Below are 17,168 nucleotides of genomic sequence, written 5' to 3' on the forward strand. Positions count from 1 at the left end.
CCTATATGTGGATATATTTTGTATTGCAACATATTTATCTGTTTACATGCCTCAGCCTTTTGGCCATGCTAAATAGAAGCCATATTCAACATCTTAAATGTCCACCCAAAAGTAAAATTTTAATATAATTGTAACCTGCTTGGCTAAGTCACCCTCTAATATTTTAATTTTTTTTATACATTTTGGTTAATTAGTGAATTTCCGGCCATATTTCCCACCTCTGTTCTTGTCCACTTTGGAGTATTTAGTGTTCTGTCCACCTTTTTGCATGTTCAAGCTTCTTCTGTTGCATTACCAGTAATATAAAATAAAGTAAATCCAACAGTGGGAACCCTTCATTACGAACCCAACGGAAATGTAGACCAACAAAATTAATCACAGATATCTCATCAACAAAATACGTGAGAGAGATATAAGAAAGCATAAGGTGGTTTATTGCGACTCTGCCACCACAAATGGTACCAATAAAAAATAAGACTGGAATTTTCACCTGTCCTGCTGCCCATGGCTTGGATCTTGGCTCTCTTGAAAAGCTACAGCTGTGGTGGATGCCTGGTCCCTCACTGGCCATGGACATGGCAGCCACTGCATGAAACCACAGCACTCAGCAAGGGACTAGACCTCCAACATAAAATGTTTTGGAAGCTTACAATTCTTTAACTGCTATATCTCTTCCAAGAGAGAATCGATCCAAGGCATGGGCAGCAGGAGAGATGAGTATTCTTTTCTTTTTACCGCAAGTGTTTGTTTTTTTAATTGAGACAACATAGTCCCTTTTAAACTAGCATCTACCAAAAACTGAAATATCGGTTTGGATGGACACGTTAACAAAGCGAAGCAATGGGTCTTAAAGGTGTTACAACCTATTATGGTTGATTTTTGTGGTTGGTGTAAGTTTTTTTGCAATTACACTATTCTAGGAAAACATTGACACTTTGCTAATTGCAATATAACTTTTGTGCAGCTATTTAAGAAGTAAACAGGTTGTGCACACACCTAGTGCACTATCCAAGGTTGTTTCAAAGGTATAAAAGAGAAAAACATACTCAGATGAAGCATGTATAAAGAGCTTTTGCATAATGAAGATGGCCACAACGGCAGGCAAGGTTGGTCAGCAGCTCTGAGGAAAGGGACTCTTTCCCGAAACACGTCAGCCTCTTGACCGCACTGACAGTTGGAACACCTTCCCTGCCGTTGTGGCCATCCTCATTATGCAAAAGCTTTTTATACATGCTTAATCTGTGAAGTATGTTTTTTGTCTTTTATACCTTTGAATAAACCTTGGATAATGCACTAGGTGTGTGTGCCACCTGTTTAATCTTTATCTAGTGGTTGATCTCCCTGTCTGAGGAGGGCTGCACCCCTGAAGCATCATCTTTTGGTTGCCTCTGTCCTGATCCCCTTAGTTTTCCTTGGGCTATTCATTTCTTGAAGCGCTGGAGAGTACACACGATATCCAGTTTTGTACAGCTATAGCCTGAACATCATTATGCAAAGCTTAACCCCAAAATAATTTTAGTTATGTGTACGGTGCAATGGATATGTATAACATGGGTTAGATGGAAGAGAGTGATGATATTGTGTAAGTGAAATATTGTATAGGTAGTTTCTGCAGTAGTGTCTGTACAAATGTAGGTGAGTGGGTTAGTGTTTGGTAAATATGTCTTATCCTTGTATTTTCACACAGGAGTGGAAGTTGGTAAAGACCAAGAGTTCACTGTGGACACCAAGGGTGCTGGTGGACAAAGCAAACTGGATGTGAAACTTACCAGCCCGAGCAGAAAAGTAATTCCTAGTGTGATCGATCCAGTACCAGGGAAGGAAGCTAGCACAGTGAAATATATCCCAAAAGAGGAAGGGGTATACAACATAGATGTGAATTATGATGGCCACCCAGTGCCAGGAAGTCCTTATACCGTGGAAGCCACTCTACCTCCTGACCCAACAAAGGCAAGCCAGAACCTTCTGAATGTCTCTTAATGTTCACTCTGTTCAGAATTTGTCAGCATTATGTACATTCAATAGGCTAACTGGATAAAATCAAGCACCAGGCTCTTTTTAACACCTCAAACCGTAAACCCTAAGATGTTTAGAGCTTTGACTCCATCCATAGAAATTCATTTGCCAACACAATGTTCCTTCATATTATCTCCATCTACTTCATTTCTTTACCTGTCTGTTCCTTACCTACAAACTTGTTTCCCTCAGTCGTGTTGTCAGTTATTTGGGCCAAGGTCAGCCAACACAACAAATAATCTCTAGTGCTGTTAAGTCTTTCATTGTGTAGAGCAATCTTTTATCATAGCCTCTATTAGTGGCAAAGGAAATTTGTAATTTGCTTTGAAGTTGAACTAGTTTGAAGCAGAAGAACGTTTTATGTAACATCAGTAGTCTCCATTTATTGGAACCGAACACCCTTCATGTAAATGTTATAATTAAAAGTTTTTTGAGTTTTGTAAGTCCAATCTAAAACAATTTTTCCTTTTTAGGTTAAAGCATATGGGCCAGGCCTTAAAGGAGGACTGGTTGGAAAGCCTGCTGAATTTACCATTGACACTAAAGGAGCAGGCACTGGAGGTTTGGGCTTGACTGTTGAAGGTCCATGCGAAGCTAAAATTGAATGTTCGGACAATGGTGATGGCACATGCTCCGTTTCCTACCTGCCAACCACGTCTGGGGAATACTTTGTGAACATCCTTTTTGAAGAAACTCATATTCCAGGTTCCCCATTCCAAGCTGAAATTGAAATGCCTTTTGATCCTTCTAAAGTGGTTGCCACAGGTCCTGGTCTGGAGCATGGCAAAGTAGGAGAGGCTGGACTCATTCATGTAGACTGTTCCCAAGCAGGACCTGGAGTCCTCACTATGGAGGCAGTGTCTGATTCTGGATCCAAAGCTGAGGTCTACATACAGGACAATAGTGATGGAACCCATGCTGTCACCTATGCTCCTCTCTTTGCTGGCATGTACACATTATCTATGAAGTATGGAGGAGAGAAAGCGCCAAAGTTCCCTGCTCGTGTAAAGATTGACCCTGCTGTGGACACTAGTAAAGTCAAAGTTTTTGGACCTGGTGTGGAAGGAGATGGTAAGACTATGTAATAGCTTGTAGCAAGCTTATTTAACCACTTGCCCTCCTAAGGATTTGCCCTTCCTGAGCAGGCCATTTTTTGCATTACTTTAACTGACAATTGCGTAGTCCTGCAACACTGCACCTAAATTAAATTTCCATGTTTTATTTGGGGGGGGGGGGGTTTCCCCACAAATTTGAGCTTTTTTTTTTAGTGGTATTTGATTGCCTGTGAGTTTTTGTGTTTTATTTTTTTTTTTATTAATTTTTGCACTATTAAAGAAAAAAGTGACAATTTTGAAAAAAATATTTTTTACTTTTTGCTATAAAAAATGCCCAGTAAAAAAAACATTAAATCAAATTTTGTCATTTTAGACCAATCAAAGGGTTAACTGTGTGCTGTTTTACAGGCTGTGTCTGTGCTTCACTGTAATCACACTGCAATGGATGACTGTGCTGTGCACAGCCATCGAAAGCAGTGTGCACAAGCTGACAGGGAGGAGAACTGTATTGGTTACATACATTTCTTCCCGACAGAGATCCTCAGCAATCATTGGGCCTAGTGACTGACAGCCGTGAATGGAGGTACAGGTAGGCCACACGCACGTCCCCGACCCGTAAATGCTAAATCGTGCATATATACGTGATTTTGCGCACCCGTGCTGCCCTGTAGCAGTATTTCTGCTATAGGGCGGACGGAAAGCTGTTCCTTTTTTCTTTTTTAGATGTTTAAGACTGGCCTCCCTCCTCCCTCCATTGTAGAAGCAGATTAGGATATTTCTTAAGCTTATGTTTATTAAATATTTTTGGCACACTTTTATAGGAATTCTACTCTCTGCTCCTCTGCAACCCATTGACTATTAAGAAATCAGCATTTGGTTGGTGAACCAGCTAGTGGCATTGAACAATCTAAAGACAAGCAGGGAAAGTTGCAATGTTCGGGCAGGTGGAGCCCTGATTGTTAAGAAATTTGTAATTTGTGTCCCAAGGAGTCTTTGTCTATGCAAACTCTAAATATATTTTGGAATGTTGGACAATATTCCCCACTGTGTACTGTCTTATCAAGCAAATTGGTTGTTGTATATCGATTGAGAAAAGTTTCTTATACAGAGAATCTGCAGGTTTTTTTGCAGGCTGATATCGTTAAGCCACTGCTTCACAATTAGAAGCAGCATTGTCAATCTACTGTTCAGTTGGCCAAGAGCTGCTCATCGTCTAGACCACAGGTGTCAAACTGGCAGCCCTCCAGCTGTTGCCAAACAAATCCCATGAGGCATTGCAAGATTGACATACAAGTATGACTCCGAAAGTCAGAGGCATGATGGGACTTGTAGTTTGGCAACAGCTGGAGGGCCGCCAGTTTGAAATCCCTGGTCTAGACCTTTTTGTAGTTTTGGATGGTGTGTGGAAGAGTTAGAACCCCTGTCAGCTTTTTTTATTGATGACTATGTCCTGGCTGGGGAGTTGCACTTTGTCCTGACTATTGTCTCTAGTATAAATAGTGATGGGAAATCCAAAATGTTGGAATTTTTACGGAAACAAGGACTGGCAACTGCCTAAGGCAGGCCATAGATGTTGCAAATATCTTTCCTGCAACCATGTGTATATTTTCTATACAGTGGTATTACACTCTTCTAATGAATCTTATTAATGCACAGGAATATTTAGGGAAGCCACAACAACTTTTACAGTGGATGCCCGACCTCTGACACGAACTGGAGGAAATCACGTCAAAACCAAAATCACCAATCCATCCGGAGCGGCAACAGATTGCCTGGTTAAAGATAACGGTGATGGGACTTATGAGGTGGAATACATACCTTTTGAAAAAGGTAATTCATCATAACAAAACTACATGATAAAATGAATAGAAGGCACCAATATAAACCAATGCGGTGTGGATTGTAGGCCAGTAATGTGCCTACTGCAGAACAAAACTTTTTTGTCTTTTTTAATTACCCCTTTCTGTTAAAGCTGGTAAAGAGTTTTAACACTTTTTTTTTTTATAAACTTTAAACGTGTCCCATTCTACTACATGCATTGTTGAGAGGCATTACTTTCTGCAGCTGTTATAGAAAGCAGGCAGAACTCTACACTCCTTTTTACTGATATTCTAGGCTACTCTTTTTTTATAAGTTGCTTCAGCCTGTTAACAGAGCTCAGTAACTCAAGCAGAAATTGAACTCCTCCTTCCCCCTTCAGACAACTCTGTACTCTCTATCACAGGTTGCTTTTGCACATTTTACTGAGGCTTTGGATTTTGACAATTAATGGTAGGGGCAGAATGCTTGAAGGCTATGAAGTTTAATCTCAACTTTGTGAAAAGTCAAGGTTCTGTGTACAGCCTGGGCATGGGATCCAAATTAATTCCATGTTAAAGTTGAACTGTGAAAAGTAGATAAATGTTTTACTGTTCTCTGTCTTTCCCCCTTACCTGTGGGAGAGGGGAGAAGAAATCCAGCATTATGCACAGATACATCTTTTCTCCCTTCTCTTCCTCTTCTCATAGGACTTGAGTAACAGCAGGAGCCATAGGCTCCTGCTGCTGTTTTTATTCCAGTCCCTTCCTGCCTCCCCTGCTTCCTCCTCACTGTATATGACTAAGTCCCGCTGTGTGTGTCTGTGGAGCGTGTCTCCATAGATACACACAGCTCGGGAACAAGCATGCACAGTGTTCCCCCATAACAAGCAGCTTGCTATGGGAACACAAGAAGAAGAGGAGGAGCCGAGGTCACCAGCAAGGGACCGGAGAAGTGGAGGATCAAGGCCGCTCTGTGCAATAATTTTCAGATGAGTAACCTTTATTATTTTAATAGAAAAAACTAAATTTATTTTAGTGTCACTATAAGGGACTAGTGTTACTGACGGTGAGCCAAGTCTTTATTTTTTAAATCGATGGACTTTGTTTAGGTTGTTTTGTTTTTTTTCTTACGGAGGATAAGCTATTCAGTGTTTTGCCTATTTTTGAAAATAAAAAGAACGGTTTGCTTGTACCAATACGTCTGGCTGGTGATCCCAGCCTTCCACATAATACACACAATTTCTGATTTCGCTCCTAAAAATTTTACTTAAGCCTGTTGAAGGTTTTGCAGAAAGTTTGGAGGGAGTGATATCCTTTATTGGCTAACTTACTGTTTAGGAATATAGACTGACAGGACTAAAGGTTTTGGATCAAAGGCTGACAAATGTGTTATTGAAAAGGATCTGTAGTAACATATGGTAGATGATCGAGATTTGGGATTGTATCATTCACTTTACCTTCTGCACTATATCTGCTGCAGGGTGATCTACACGTGTGCGTATTATTTGTTCTGTACTCCAGCAGTTGCGGAGTACAAATAAACACATGGAAAAAGTAGTTTCTATTCGTTCTTTAGTGTTAGAACAGTAACCCCAAACCACAATATCTTCTAATCCCAGTTCTTTTTTTTTTTTTTTTTTTTTTTTTTCAACATTGTGGTTACAGAGATACCGTCTCTGTGAAATCGGAAACCAAAACAGGAAAATGTCAGTAAAGTCATAGACACAAGAGCAGGCATTTTAGTACTTGGTTAAGGCCGTTGTCTTCTAGGAATGCCACAAATGTACTTTTTTTTTTTTTTCATTAAGTTTGTTTTAATTAAATTTAAAGTATAAGGAAATTGATGGCACTGGGGTCTTGGAGTTTGGGAATGTATGAAATAAGTTTTTTCCTACTCATTTTCTAAAAAAAAAAAAAAAACAGTTAAATGTTTGCTATGGGAATTGACTGCTGACAGTCTTTTAATGAGCAGTTCAGACACTTTCCTGTGCAAGGTCATTCATATGGGATGAGGGGAGGGGGTCTAGTTGCTAACTGTAGTTTTACAACTTTGCTGTAGGCCCTATGAATTGTTACAAAGAAAATGCCCATGTAGACTCAAGCCTAAAGTGAAACTAAACCCAAATGTTTGCCATGTTATAAGAAAAAAAGTAATGCCTTATTGATAAAGGATACATTTTCAGGACACTGCCTAAACAGCACCTTGTAAATGAACCCGTTTCTTTCCTACTGCAAAACATCCATTCATTTTCTGGTATGCGAGGGTGTCTAGGCACTCCCGTGTTTATAGCCTTACAGCCATACCTGCTGTAGGATTAAGACACTGCTGCCTCTGATAGTCCAAGCAAAGTTTGAGAGTTGGTGATGCTACTTTTGCTGCTCACGGTTCTCCTTGCTGGAGGTTCTGAAATGTGGAAGCAAAAGCACTGCCTTTACCAAAATAACTGCCTCCACCCAGGGACATAGTGTCAAGGCATGGTTGGTCAGTATTGAGAGTTAAAGTTGGAAAATAAAAAAAAAACTGGTATCTGAGCATTTTTTGTGAAAACAGTGATCACTGATTGATTGCTTTTCATTTAATATTCGTGCACCTGGAAGTGTGTGGGAGGTAGGAGGGTGGATGATGCAAGGTGTGTGCTAATGAGTTCAGCTGGTCAACTCCTTCCTTTGTCAAGATCTAAAATCTCTCCTGGAAGTAATGCCGGCTCTAGACGGGTAGAAAATCGGCCGATTTTTTTTACCATTGATGGTAACGTCGGCCACTTGAACAACCGATTTTTCGTTTTTTAAAAGAAAAATCTGCAGTTTTTCTCCCCATCTATGGCCTGCATAAGGCAGAAGTAATGGAGAAGCGTTTTGGACAGCCATCTGGACACTGACATAAAGGTAGGTAGAGAAAATGGAAAGCATTTGAATTTCTGCAAAATAAGTAAATTATTGCTATATTGGTACATAGGGGAGCTGGAATGTAGAACAAAAAAATGGTGAACATATCCTTTAAGTTGGTGACAAGGTCTCTTTAAATAGGTAATTTGTACTTTTCAGAGGAAAGGGTTGCTGTAAAGTGTCATCGGCTCTGGTGCCAGCTGCCCTTGTGTGACTTTTCATAATTTTAGTGGAGCTTTTTTGTTCCCTTTTTTCGCCCTTCTGTTTCCACCACTATATGGTAATAAGTCCTTACTCAAAAAGAATGATATTCTATCAGAACAGTAAGATGCAAGCATGTATAACTGAAATTTGTTTTTATTAGGTGTCCACTCTGTGAAGGTGATGTATGATGATGAATCGGTTCCCAAAAGCCCATTTAAGGTTGGCGTAACAGAAGGCTGCTATCCCTCTCGTGTAAAGGCACAGGGGCCTGGGCTGCAGGAGGCTCTTACAAATAAGCCAAATAAATTTTCTGTAATCACAAGGTAGAATAAAAAGCTTTACCTTGTATTAAATATCTATTTAAGCATAATACACATTTTGTTTTCTTATTGTTGGATAGAGTGGAAAAGCATTCGTTTCTTTTGGGTTTGTATTACAGTCCATGACCCCATTATGAACATATTCCTTAACTTCCACCACAACGGCACCCCAGAATAGCAAATAAGATGACCGGGGTCAAAATGTTTTCACCTCTACTGAGAATTTTTTGCTGCTGTCTTTGTCCTCAGTGGTGAGATTTTTGTTATCCCTTGCTGACCCTGTGTGTGGGGAGGAAATCTCCCCAGTGAGCACACAGGCGGAAATAAAAACCCAACAGAGGTTCAACTTCTCCTTTCTAAAACTAAAAATATCACTTTTTGGTTAGGGTCCTTAAACTGCCACCTCCTGCTTCATGGAGTTGAGCATTTAATTTACAGAAATACACATCCCTTATCGTTGTGCCATTTCTGCCTGATCAGATAAGTATTAACAGCCATGCAAAAGATATATAGAAGTAGGTTTTATATCAGTAAACGTGATGTGTTACGTGTCAATTTTACTTGGCGCACTATATTTTACTAAGCTATACTGCACTTATGTAGAAAAATTGTGCTTGAATTGATCAGGTGGCTTTTTGTATGAGGGCTGTGCAAAAGTAATTCAGAAATGGCCTTTCTTTCTCGACCTTTCTTTCTCCCTCTTTCTTTCTCCCTCCCTCTTTCGCGCTCCCTCTTTCGCGCTCCCTCTTTCGCGCTCCCTCTTTCGCGCTCCCTCTTTCGCGCTCCCTCTTTCGCGCTCCCTCTTTCGCGCTCCCTCTTTCGCGCTCCCTCTTTCGCGCTCCCTCTTTCGCGCTCCCTCTTTCGCGCTCCCTCTTTCGCGCTCCCTCCCTCTTTCTTTCGCGCTCCCTCCCTCTTTCTTTCGCGCTCCCTCCCTCTTTCTTTCGCGCTCCCTCTTTCTTTCTTTCGCGCTCCCTCTTTCTTTCTTTCGCGCTCCCTCTTTCTTTCTTTCGCGCTCCCTCTTTCTTTCTTTCGCGCTCCCTCTTTCTTTCTTTCGCGCTCCCTCTTTCTTTCTTTCGCGCTCCCTCTTTCTTTCTTTCGCTCTCCCTCTTTCTTTCTTTCGCTCTCCCTCTTTCTTTCTTTCGCTCTCCCTCTTTCTTTCTTTCGCTCTCCCTCTTTCTTTCTTTCGCTCTCCCTCTTTCTTTCTTTCGCTCTCCCTCTTTCTTTCTTTCGCTCTCCCTCTTTCTTTCTTTCGCTCTCCCTCTTTCTTTCTTTCGCTCTCCCTCTTTCTTTCTTTCGCTCTCCCTCTTTCTTTCTTTCGCTCTCCCTCTTTCTTTCTTTCGCTCTCCCTCTTTCTTTCTTTCGCTCTCCCTCTTTCTTTCTTTCGCTCTCCCTCTTTCTTTCTTTCGCTCTCCCTCTTTCTTTCTTTCGCTCTCCCTCTTTCTTTCTTTCGCTCTCCCTCTTTCTTTCTTTCGCTCTCCCTCTTTCTTTCTTTCGCTCTCCCTCTTTCTTTCTTTCGCTCTCCCTCTTTCTTTCTTTCGCTCTCCCTCTTTCTTTCTTTCGCTCTCCCTCTTTCTTTCTTTCGCTCTCCCTCTTTCTTTCTTTCGCTCTCCCTCTTTCTTTCTTTCGCTCTCCCTCTTTCTTTCTTTCGCTCTCCCTCTTTCTTTCTTTCGCTCTCCCTCTTTCTTTCTTTCGCTCTCCCTCTTTCTTTCTTTCGCTCTCCCTCTTTCTTTCTTTCGCTCTCCCTCTTTCTTTCTTTCGCTCTCCCTCTTTCTTTCTTTCGCTCTCCCTCTTTCTTTCTTTCGCTCTCCCTCTTTCTTTCTTTCGCTCTCCCTCTTTCTTTCTCAGTGTGCCATCATGGAGTTCTTGATGGAGGGGCACAGGCTGTCCTACATCCACTGAATTCTACAGAATGTTTTACTAAGATGACAACATTGAGAAGAGCAGTGTCAATGGTGTAATCCCTGGAAACATTCTGTATCCTTCTGTGGATATTGGACAGCCTTCACCCCTCCATCAAGAACTCCATGATGGCACATTGTTTCTGCTTGAAATCCATTGCAGTAATACCTCGGTTTAGGAATTTAATTTGTTACGCAGGAGTTTTCTTATAGCGAAAAATTCTTAAACCAAAACGCCGTTTCCCATTGGAATGCATTGAAAACCAATTAATCTGTTCCGGAGATCAGAAAAAAGTAAAAACTAATAAATACCGCATGAGTTATTTTATCAAGTCATGTAGTGACAACCATGTGTTAATATTTCAGCTGTCAGTGGGGTTCCCCACTGACAGCTGAATGTAAAAGAATTGCCGGCAATTAAAATTTTTTTTAAAAAACTGCGTGGGGTCCCCCTTCCCCTCCATTCCAAGCCCTTCGTGTCTGGTATGGATTTTGAGGGGAACTCCCACGACAAAATTTAAAACAAAATGGCGTGGGGGTCCTCCCCAAAATCCATACCAGACCCTTTTTAGAGTATGCAGCCTGGCAGGTCAGGAAAGGGGGGGGGGGGGCAAACAATGTTTCTTTTTAGTTTCTTAAAAGAAACAACATTTCCGTTCACTTTGGGGAAAGTGACAGCTAATTCTGTGAGCTATAGTGAAGAAAAATAAAGCCAGCAATTGCATTTAAAAATCAGCACTGATATACACTTTGTATTGCGAAAAAAATTCATACAAAATTTGTAAACTGAGGCATTATTTTAAGTGGATTTTCATTTGTAAACCGAAAATTACTTTAACCGAGGCATTCTTAAACCGATGTATTGCTGTATTTACCTGCAGTGAAAAAGAACAGCAACTTGTTACGTTAATAAAGAAATTGTGTACTTTTGCATTACTTTAAGTACATCCCTTGCAAAATTGCCCAGCCTCCAGAAGTCCTAGGGTAACCATAAACATGAGATTGGTTGGTCAGGTGGTATTAGCAGAGTCTGCAGACTTAAATTAATATTGTACTATTGATAGGTCTGTAAGTAACTTGGAGCCATGTCAGACAGATTTGTAGCAGCGATTCCTCAGAGCTGCAATTCATAGTGCCAGCTATTAACAGCAACAAATCGACTATAGCTATTAAATCACTAGCTACAAATTGCTAAGAATAGACTTGTTGATGCAATAGGTTGTACTAGTACTACATCATTAGGGTGACCTGCTCTCCTTCAGCAATTTGTGGCTAAGCCAATGTCTGACATGGCCCTTAGGACTCCTTTGGAATCTAATACTCATTATTTTGTTTGTACGTTTGTTTTTCGTTCTATTAAACCGATTAGCCCTGGAATGTATGGTCCTCTTTTCACTTTTTTCCCAGTATTGTCGTATTACTGTTGCCCTTTGTCAGTTCATAATGGTCTGATTAATCACCACAAGCAGTTTTTTTTTTTGTGCTTTTTTTTAAAGGTTTAGTAGACTTGTGTCGAAAAACAGAACTGCCCAAAGCGTAGGCAAAGTGGTTACTATTGATGACAAATATAGGGCAAAGGTATTGCTCAGTTTAGTAGACTTGTGTGCCTTTAATTTACTTTCTATATTCCACATCACTAATCTAAGAAAGCAAAAAGGTAAAGCTGTCTGATTTAAAGCTGGTCATGAAAGATTGTAAAATTCCCCTGCAGATTTATCAACCTCTGTATAGTACAAGGGCATAAATCACATTTAATGTGTGATTAACGTACCAATTGTACATGTAGATCTGCAGCCTTGTCTTCTCCTACAGCCTTCTAAAACACACGGGTTTATTTACTAAAGCTGGAGAGTGCAAAATCAGGCTCACTTGTTCGTAGAAACCAATCGGCTTCCAGGTTTTATTGCCAAAGCTCAATTTAAATAAGCTGTGGTTAGAAGGTGATTGGTTTCTAAACAGAAGTGAGCATGATTTTGCACTCTCTAGCTATAGTAAATAAACCTCACAGTTCAAAGGATATTTCTCAGCTCTAGCGGGCAGTGGCCGGACACCTGACAGCAAACACTGCACAGCATATAGAAGAGAGCAGAGTGTAATCTGAGATCTGAGTGGAGGGAAATGAATTCCCTTAACTTTCAGGCATTTCCTCTCACTTCCTGTTTGGCTATGGGACAGGAAGTGCAGGGAAATCTCCATAATGGGACACAGATGACAAAAAAAATAAAAAAATCTTACAGGGATTATAGTTCTCCCTTGCTCTATCCAAAATGAAAAACGGTATGGCCTCTAGTTCTACTTTAAGCAGTCAGTCGCAGGCTGTGTGCTGTAGCTCCCTGGCAGAGTCTGTCAGAAATGACTCCTGCAGATAGCATATGAACTAGACTGCAGACAATGCTTTGGATTGAAGCAAGTATACACATAGAAGAGTAGGTGGGGTTTTTTTTTTTTTTGGGGGTGGGGGGTTATGTCAGAGGTTTACAACCACTTTAAGCGAATTCTAAATTTAATTTAGAAAGTGTATATACATTCCGAAGTATACAGTCTCTATTCCTCTAACATATGTATGTGATATATATATATATATATATATCATATTGACAACCATAATACACTATTCTACCTCCGTACAAGCTTTCTCAAATGTTAACTTAATTTTTTAAAAATGGTGACATATTTACATTAGAATTTCATCCACAACCGCTTAAAAATAGAATTTTAACAAAAAGCTTTGTAGTAATGTTTTATTCTGGGCACAGTTTGTACGGAATTGATTTTCCAGTTATGATTAATGGTAAACAAGTTTACATTTGATTTTCTGAAATGCCTAGAATACATCAAGGCAACCTTATTACAATGGACAAATAGAACATTAAACTCTAGTTGAACTTGATATTCTTGGTGGGCTGAACAGTGAAGGTGGAGGGGCAGAGAAATAAAACGTTCATCCTGTAATGACATGCTATGTTTTGTTTCAGAGGGGCAGGTATTGGTGGTCTGGGAATTACAGTTGAGGGTCCATCCGAATCCAAAATGTCTTGTAAGGACAACAAAGATGGCAGCTGCAGTGTTGAGTACATACCATACGTCCCAGGAGATTATGATGTCAACATAACATATGACGGGGAGCATATTCCAGGTACTGTGAATATTGCTGGCATCCTTCAATTGGCTATGATTTTTGGCAACATGTCTTGCTGCAAATAGTGAATGAATATCTCAATATGTAAATTATAGACTGAGCTGTGTTAACTCAATAAACAGCAGTGTCTGTGGTCAAAAGCTGCCATTATGTTTTATGGCGCATATATTTGTTACCATGCTTGTGAGGCCAACATGAGCCATTTAAAAATGGACCACTTAAAAATGACCTAAGCTTTCATCTCCTAAATATAGCATGTAGTTTTAGATGTTTTAGTGGTTGTAAGTCTATCCGCAGACCAAACCTCAGTGTTCCGGAGCAGACAGTAAATTTTCCTTTTGTGTGTTAGCTGAAAACTGTTCAGTTAAGTTATATATTGTTTCGTTACCTTCATTTGGGTGAAAGTAGATACGTGTTTTCATCATATGTTTTTTCTTTTTTGGATCAGACATTTGTGAAATACTGTAATTTGTTTTGCTGTATAAGGTACCCATTATTCTTGTCTATAAAAAAATGAACTTTACGTTCTTGCCATCTGAAACACCATTTATATGTTGGCTGTTTTATAGCTTTTTATAAATGAAGGATCCATAGTAGGTGGTCAACTCTTTTTAAAGGACAACTGTACATTTTTGTACAAGTTGACTTTTAAGGGATACCCCTGCCCCCCTGAGTGCAGCTCACCTGGAGAAATACTTATTTTTATCCACAATCAAGATACCTTCACTGTGTAATCTTCCTGGAGGTTTTGCTTCAGAAGGCACCTCAGCTGGGCCCATTTATTCCTATAGGAAGAGCCATGTTCTGCAGGGAAACTGGAGGCTGCTATGAGTACAGCTACCCATAGAATAGAATCGGGCATGGGGTGCATGCATTAGATAAAAAAAAAAAAGACTGCAGGGTGGGGGCATGCCTTAAGTGACAGCTTGCACTAAAAGTACAGAGTTGTTTTTGAACCAGATTAAGAGAGCCTATCACCTGCCTCTCATGAAGAATTGTGTGCTTTCCTTGCCAGAGCAGAAGTGGCAGACAGGAAGATTCTCCCCTACCTGAGTTGGGACTGATAATGGGCAAACAGTCATGGCTGCTGGTAAACTTGTCTGTAAATTAAAGGCACCGTCAGAATTACATTAAAAAAATAATGGCTTTGTTGACTGTCTTTTGAGTATCTTTTATGAGCACTGAGTTCAGGCAGAGGATAAGGCAACCTTAGAGCAAGACACTTGAGCATATACCTCTGCTTTAACGGGTAGAATGCAAGTAAATCATAAAAAGCCACTAAACTGTAAGGTAAGGCTGCACTGTTATAACAATTGATCACGGTGTAGTGTACACTGTATAGTGTTGATTGTAATGATGCAGTACTTATTTTTTCTACCTACCTCCTTCTTCTCACTTTAAAAAAAAAAAAAAACCAAGAACCTAGTAATACATTACAGCACAGCCTGACACCAGCAGAGCGATCGATTTAAAAACTTTTTCAATACCACCATCATAATCAGACACCTTGGCTGCCTAAACTTTTGAAACATTGGCATTTATTTTAACAATCGCAAGACTTGCTGGTACTTCAGTTGGGTGCAGCTAAAGAATTAGGTGGTCTTGAATGTCCATAGTTTAAAGGGTATATTTGCTTTTGCTTATAGCTTGGTTTGAACGTTGCTTTACAGGATATAAGTTTGTGTTTCTACATACCTTTACTCTGTTTTAAAATCATTAGATTGTTGATGGCCTTGTCTAATTTTAAATATTACCCTGTGTATGTTGCAGGAAGTCCATTCAAGGTCCCTGTAAAAGATATAGTTGATCCCAATAAGGTAAAAGTTGCAGGCCCTGGATTGGGAAATGCGGTTCGAGCCAAAATTCCTCAACAGTTTGTGGTGGACACCAGCAAAGCTGGCGTGGCTCCTCTTATTGTAGAAGTGATTGGACCAAGAGGTAAGGCTTTCCTATTACATTGGCTACATTAGAGATCATTTTTTGTATTTGGGGATAGACCAAAACCCTTTTTTTTTTTTTTTTTTTTTTTTTCTGATGGAGAAAAACCGTGGAAATTTACTGTAGTTCAAAATGGGTGCATTTTGTCAGTGTCTGCCCACCTGCCATTACCACGTGCTATGGGCCGACCTTGTAAGACTGACATATGGCAATGTCAGAAGGCAGTTGGAAGAGAATTAAGCATTGTCTGCTGTCAACACTGGACTTTTCTACATCAGCGAAAAAGCTGGTGAAAATCTGCAACCTGTACTACAGCTTGTAGTTATGTAAAGTCTGCAAATATACTATCTTGATCTTTGTTTAACCGTCATACCCGTGAATTCATTAAAATGCCTTCTATGCAAACAATGCATTTGTGTTTAGTTGTGCCTTATAACAGCTGTTTTTGTGTTTTTTGTTTTTTTTTGTTTTTTCTCTTGGAGAAAATGGTTAGCCCCCCCCCCACTTTCTTTTTTTTTTTTTTTTTTTTTTTTTTTCTTCAAACATTGCACCAAAACTGAATGCAGTCTGTAAGTAGTACTACACTCTGCCACACATTGATAGCAGGGGATGATTTTGTTTGTTCCTCTTAATGTGCTTTTACATCATCTGGTCCACGGGTATGAGATCGGCACACTACTACGAAAAATGTTTTTTCTTAAGATGGATCTTATAACACTATTTATTTCTAGCTGATGAGACAGATTCATTATCGAAACGGAGTCCATTGAGAGCCATTTCAAATTTCTTTAAAGGTGACTTCAAGCGAGATGCAAAAGAGCCAGGTTTGGAATTTTTGTCATCTGCTCCAGGAAAAAACATGGAGATTCAATCAAGTCTTGATTGATCTTGCTTGATCTTGCTTCTGGTTGCTTTTCCTTAGACCTAAATCATAGGTTTACCGCCTTAAATCTTCCAATTTTCACAGTTAAATGATTTTTCTTGCAAATGAAAAGGTGCATTCTCACACCTGTAACAAACATTTGTCCATTGTTCCGAGACTGTCTAAAAATGTAGGGGGCAACTGTCCTCTCAGTTTGGTAGAACTGTATTCTCATATTAGCCCAACAGAATTTGACTTCCAGTTTCTAACCTACAGTATACTATTAAATTAAAAATTAAAATCTGATTGGTTGCTGTGATCAGCACTGCAGTTATTTTTTTTTGTAATACTTGGCTGGTTTAAAAAATTTTTTAGTGCTGCAAAATGGTTACTTTTACTGTACATCAGGAGCCAACTTTGGAAACATCACAGAAATGAGATATAAAGAATACAATAGATTCAGCTAAACTGCTATGTGCCTATTTGCTACCATCATGCACTGACTGTCGGCAACGAGGACTGTATTTGTGTACGCCCTAGGCGTTCACAGAATGTACACTTATCTACCACATACATACTTTTTATAACATATTCGCTTATATAGTCTCTCCTAATGTTTGGCAGCAGTATTATCCAGCGTTCACATCACATCTCATCAGTTCAGTGTACAAGTCTTTCTGTTGCATTACAGTACCTTGTCAAGTGAACAATAGAGGATGCTAATTTGTAAGCTGGACTAGTATCCTGCCTACTTCACTAGAAACTATTGATGTGCCTGTAGGATGAGGCTTATTATATTAACACTGGCTCCAATGGCTTAGCCTGGAAGGTAGATTCTTTGAAATAAAAATAAATTAAATTGATGAAAATGGTAAAGACATAGATATGAGCTTGTGAGTATTGGGACTACAAATTCCCTTGTATCATACAATCAATGTGCTTGTGCAGTCAGATATTCACTGCATCATAAGACACTTGGAAGTTTCATAATCCATAAAACCTAAAATTAAAGCTCTTCTTGATGCGATAGCATCCAATCAGATTTACTTTT

General features: G+C 39.7%; 1 protein-coding gene across 1 annotated transcript in view; it reads left to right on the plus strand.

Moving 5' to 3' along the window:
- LOC149463049 (filamin-B-like) overlaps positions 1–17,168 on the plus strand; it is a gene marked incomplete at its 3' end in the record, with an annotated part of 254,729 nt that overhangs the window by 223,850 nt on the left and 13,711 nt on the right. The window contains exons 20-25 of the mRNA XM_089676035.1: positions 1,688–1,950; positions 2,490–3,087; positions 4,728–4,901; positions 8,121–8,283; positions 13,154–13,314; positions 15,088–15,255. Coding sequence (XP_089532161.1) covers positions 1,688–1,950; positions 2,490–3,087; positions 4,728–4,901; positions 8,121–8,283; positions 13,154–13,314; positions 15,088–15,255 — 1,527 coding nt within the window. The remainder of the gene's footprint in view (positions 1–1,687; positions 1,951–2,489; positions 3,088–4,727; positions 4,902–8,120; positions 8,284–13,153; positions 13,315–15,087; positions 15,256–17,168) is intronic.

This window comes from Staurois parvus, unplaced genomic scaffold (genome assembly GCF_062004578.1).
Source record: "Staurois parvus isolate SC_StPar_1 unplaced genomic scaffold, SC_StPar_1.0 ptg000162l, whole genome shotgun sequence".
Lineage (NCBI taxonomy): Eukaryota > Metazoa > Chordata > Amphibia > Anura > Ranidae > Staurois > Staurois parvus.